The sequence below is a fragment of the Pithys albifrons genome, chromosome 3 (genome assembly GCF_047495875.1).
Source record: "Pithys albifrons albifrons isolate INPA30051 chromosome 3, PitAlb_v1, whole genome shotgun sequence".
NCBI lineage: Eukaryota > Metazoa > Chordata > Aves > Passeriformes > Thamnophilidae > Pithys > Pithys albifrons.
This window is the reverse complement of record NC_092460.1, coordinates 8203652-8207384: the sequence shown is the minus strand read 5'-3', so window position 1 is coordinate 8207384 and position 3733 is coordinate 8203652. Positions and strand designations below refer to the sequence as shown.

At 60.7% G+C, this 3733-nt stretch overlaps 1 protein-coding gene across 1 annotated transcript; it reads right to left on the bottom strand.

The window, feature by feature from the left end:
• Nucleotides 1–324: 324 nt before the first annotated feature.
• On the bottom strand, nt 325–3391 carry FEZF2 (FEZ family zinc finger 2). The gene is made up of 5 exons (XM_071549690.1): nt 2951–3391; nt 1767–2608; nt 1543–1677; nt 1319–1451; nt 325–903 (listed from the first exon to the last, which is right to left on the bottom strand). Exons 2-5 carry the CDS (start codon nt 2550–2552, stop codon nt 647–649), a joined length of 1311 nt encoding a protein of 436 aa, XP_071405791.1. The 5' UTR covers nt 2553–2608; nt 2951–3391; the 3' UTR covers nt 325–646.
• Between the last annotated feature and the right edge of the window lie 342 nt (nt 3392–3733).

Sequence of the window (3733 nt, the reverse complement as noted above, 5' to 3'; positions counted from 1 at the left end):
AATGAACCGACCTCGGAAAACAGCGCTGGGAAACTCCAAGCCGCCCTTCGCGCTGCCGACCGGAGCGGCGCAGCCCCGCCGGGGGTCCCGCACCGGCGCTGCCCCCGTTCCGGGGGGCGGCTGCAGCCCCCTGAGGCTGCCCGGCTCCCTCCCGCCCTCGTTTTGCTTCCTGCGATGCCCGAGGCGCTCGGCGGGCCCTGAAGCCGCAGGCTCCGGCTCCCGCAGGTCCCGCACGCCGCGTTCCCACGGGGGATAGCGCCGTGCAGCCCGGTCTCCGCTCGGGCCAGGGCGGAGGTGGGAAATGAGACACCTACGAAGGGCTGGTTTATTGTCCCATGATATATATAGATATATATATATATTCCTCACTTATTCGAGCGTACATTTAAAATGGAGATTTACAGACACGTATAAAGAGCGCTGTCCTGGCGCCGGGCGCGGGGGTCGGCCCGCCCGGCCCCTCCTGGCCCGCTCCGGCGGCGCAAAGCGCCGTTAAATAAGATTCCTCTTATGTACAACTGCGGCTCGGGGTCGCTTGCTACCGGCGGCTGAGCTCGCTGGGGAAAAGACAGAGAAGCAAAGGCTGGTTTGGATAAATAGTGCTGGCCTGGTGGAGCAGGTCCGAATGAGGCGGCGCGCCGGGCCCTTAGCTCTGCCCGCTGCGCCCAGGGTCCCGCGGCGGAGGAGCGCTGGAGACGCTGTCGTGCAACTTTCGGACGTGCTTCTTTAAATCAAAGTTTCTGCAAAATCCTTTCCCGCAAGTGACACACGTAAAGGGCTTCTTGTCGTTGTGGGTGTGCATGTGGAAAGTCAAGTTATAGATCTGGTGGAAGGCTTTGTTGCAAATGGTGCACTTGTACTGCTTCTCTCCGCTGTGGGTCAGTTTGTGGTTCTTGTAGTTGCCTGCGAAAGAGGAAAAAGATGGAAAAAGGGTTTCCCCGAGGGTGCCCGGGCCGCACGGTGCATAGGTAAGGGGGGCATTAGGAAGTGTCTCCCCCGCACCCCCGTCCCACTTGTCAAACTCGGTCCGTGTCAGCGCGGAGCAGCGCGCAACTGGCACGGCACAAATGAGAGGCAGGGTCAGCCCGGTGACCCGCGGCAAACGGAGGACTCTGGATTAGGACCAAGGCCCGGCACCTCTCATTTAAAAAGCATTTAGGGAGAACTGTCAGCAGTGCCCGCCGATGCGGCCCAGCTTAGAGGGAAAGTAATTGGGAGCGGCGGCGGCTCTGCCTGCGCCCCTCGCTTCCCCCAGTCGGGCAGGGCTCGCCGTGTTTAATTCCCACTAATGATGGCCGAAGGCCCGGGCTCAGCTCACCTTTCTGGTGGAAGCCCTTGCCGCAGAACTCGCAGACGAAGGGTTTGTAGCCGGCGTGGATGCGGATGTGGGTGTTTAGCGTGGAGCTCCTGTTGAACGCCTTTCCGCACTGGTTGCACTTGTGGGGTTTCTCCTGCACCGGGGGGCGAGAGGCCCGTCAGTGGGGCCTGCGCGGAGAGCAGGAGGAGCCGCCGCCTCCCGCCCCCCGGCTACCCCCCACCTACCTGCGTGTGGATGATTTTATGCCGGCACAGGGTGCTGGCCTGGCGGAAGCCCTTCCCGCAGACCTTGCAGACGAAGGGCCGGGCTCCCGTATGCACCGGCATGTGACGGGTGAGGTTGTAGTGCGCGTTGAACACCTGCGGGGAAGCGCCGGGAAGGCGAGGTCAGGCACGGCCCCGCCGCCGGCCGCCCCCGGCCCCCCACCCCACGCCGGCGCCCCCCTTACCTTGCCGCAGACCTCGCAGGTGAAGTTTTTGGGTTTGCCCTCCGCCGCCCCGCCGCCGCCGCCCCCGATCTTGGCGTGGCCTTTGGGGGGGCCGCCGCGCTCCGCCGCAGCCGCCTCCTTCATCACCTGGTCCAGGTGTCCCGGCAGCCGCTCCTTGTGGGCGAAGGGAGGCGGTGGCGGCAGCTTCTCGGCCGCCAGCCCCGCCAGCTTGGCATTCTCAAGCAGGAAAAGCTTCTGGTGGGCCGACAGCCCCGCTGGCGGCGGGGCGCCCAGCAGGCCGGCGGGGAAGAGCTGTCCGTGCAGGAGGTCGGCCGGGTGGTACGCGGCGTCCAGGTAGTTAAAGTAGTAGAGGGAGCGGGGAGCGGCCGGCACGGCCCCTGCCTGGTGGATGACCTGCGGCTTGATGAGTCGGCCGCTGGGCTGGCCCAGGGTGAGCTCTGCCTTGCAGCAGACGCCGCAGTTGGCTTTGCAGAGCCCCGCGCCGCCCCGCAGACTGCTCTTCCACAGCTCCGAGTAGTTGAGAGTCTTGGAGGGCAGCTCGTAGCCCAGCGGCGGGATGGGGATCACGCAGGGAAGAGGCGAGCACAGGCTCAGCGGCTTCTTGCCCGGCTCCGGCCCCGGCCCGCCGTGCCGCTGCTCGAAGGCTGGCTTGGGCTCCGACGTCTTGGCCATGATTCGCTCGATGGAGAAGGCCAGGGTCTTGGAGGGGTTAGCGGCGGCGGCCCTGCCGTCGTGCCGGGGGCAGGAGGAAGGCATGACCGTCTCCAGCGACCCCGGGCTCGCCATGTCGCTCCGCCGTGCGGGAACTTGGTGTGAGCAGCAACTCGCTCCCGCTCTCGGCTCTGCATTCCAGAAAAGCCAGGAGACAAATCAATTTAATAAGCACCTTGTTCTCCCCCCACCCCACCCCCCACCGGCACCCCCTCCCTATTTACATTCAAATGAACATATCCAAGAACAATGGCACATAGGGTACCAGATTACTGCTCATTAAGCGGAAACCGCTAAAGTAACATGCAAGCTAGACCTTGTTAGTATTTTAAAAAAAAGGAAAGAATAAGAAAAATCCCCTCCAGCCCAGTGCCACCCAGCCCAGCCCCGCCGATGGCCACGGTCCGGGAAATGCGAGAGCAGGGGCGGGGGGCACGGCGAGGGGCGGCGGGGCTCGCCTTGGGACCACTTACCTTTGCCCAGCGCCGGCGAGACTCATCCAAGCAGCACAGTGTGGCCACAGTCACATTTTGATAGCAAACATCTTCCTGAGCGTCAGATCACGGTCTCGTACATTTAAAGCTGACATCACATGAAGTCACTTTGAGCAGAATGACATGGGGATGCCACCATGGATCTTCCCCGAGCCGAGGCGCCGGGCTGGAGCGCGGTGGGTTGGGGCAGAGAGAGGAAGACGAGCCCCCCCTCTCCACGCACAATTTCCTTCCCGTTTAAAACGCACAAATCGCTCGTGTGCGAGCTGGTTTTTTTCCTCTCTCTCTCCCTTCTTAAAAAGCAACTTGCAAAGCAGAGGAATCGTTTTGCATGTGGCAAATTAGAAGGCAAGTGCGATTCACAAGTTGGGTGGAAAAGAGTGCTCCAGTTCTTGCTGGGGTTAGAAGAGCCACTCCGAGTGAGCGTGAGGATTTTTTTTCTTCTTCTTCTTCCTTTTTTTTTTTTTTAAAGAAGGGGGAGAATGATTTTTTTTTCTAAGGCAACTACCACGCAACCATGCTCGAGTTATTTTGGCAACCCATCTGCAATCAGCTCCGTTGCAACCGAGCTGGAAGATAATTAATAAATTGTCACTTATCTGCGAGCCTCCCCAGCATGTATAAATTAATAGCCAACCCATTAATTAGGACAGTGTATTAATGTTAATTAAACTAAGTTTAATTCCACCCCTCTCCCCTCACAGGGTAGCTGGTGATTAGCCTTAAATAAATGCGGAGGGAGCCGAGTCCAGGACTGGATTT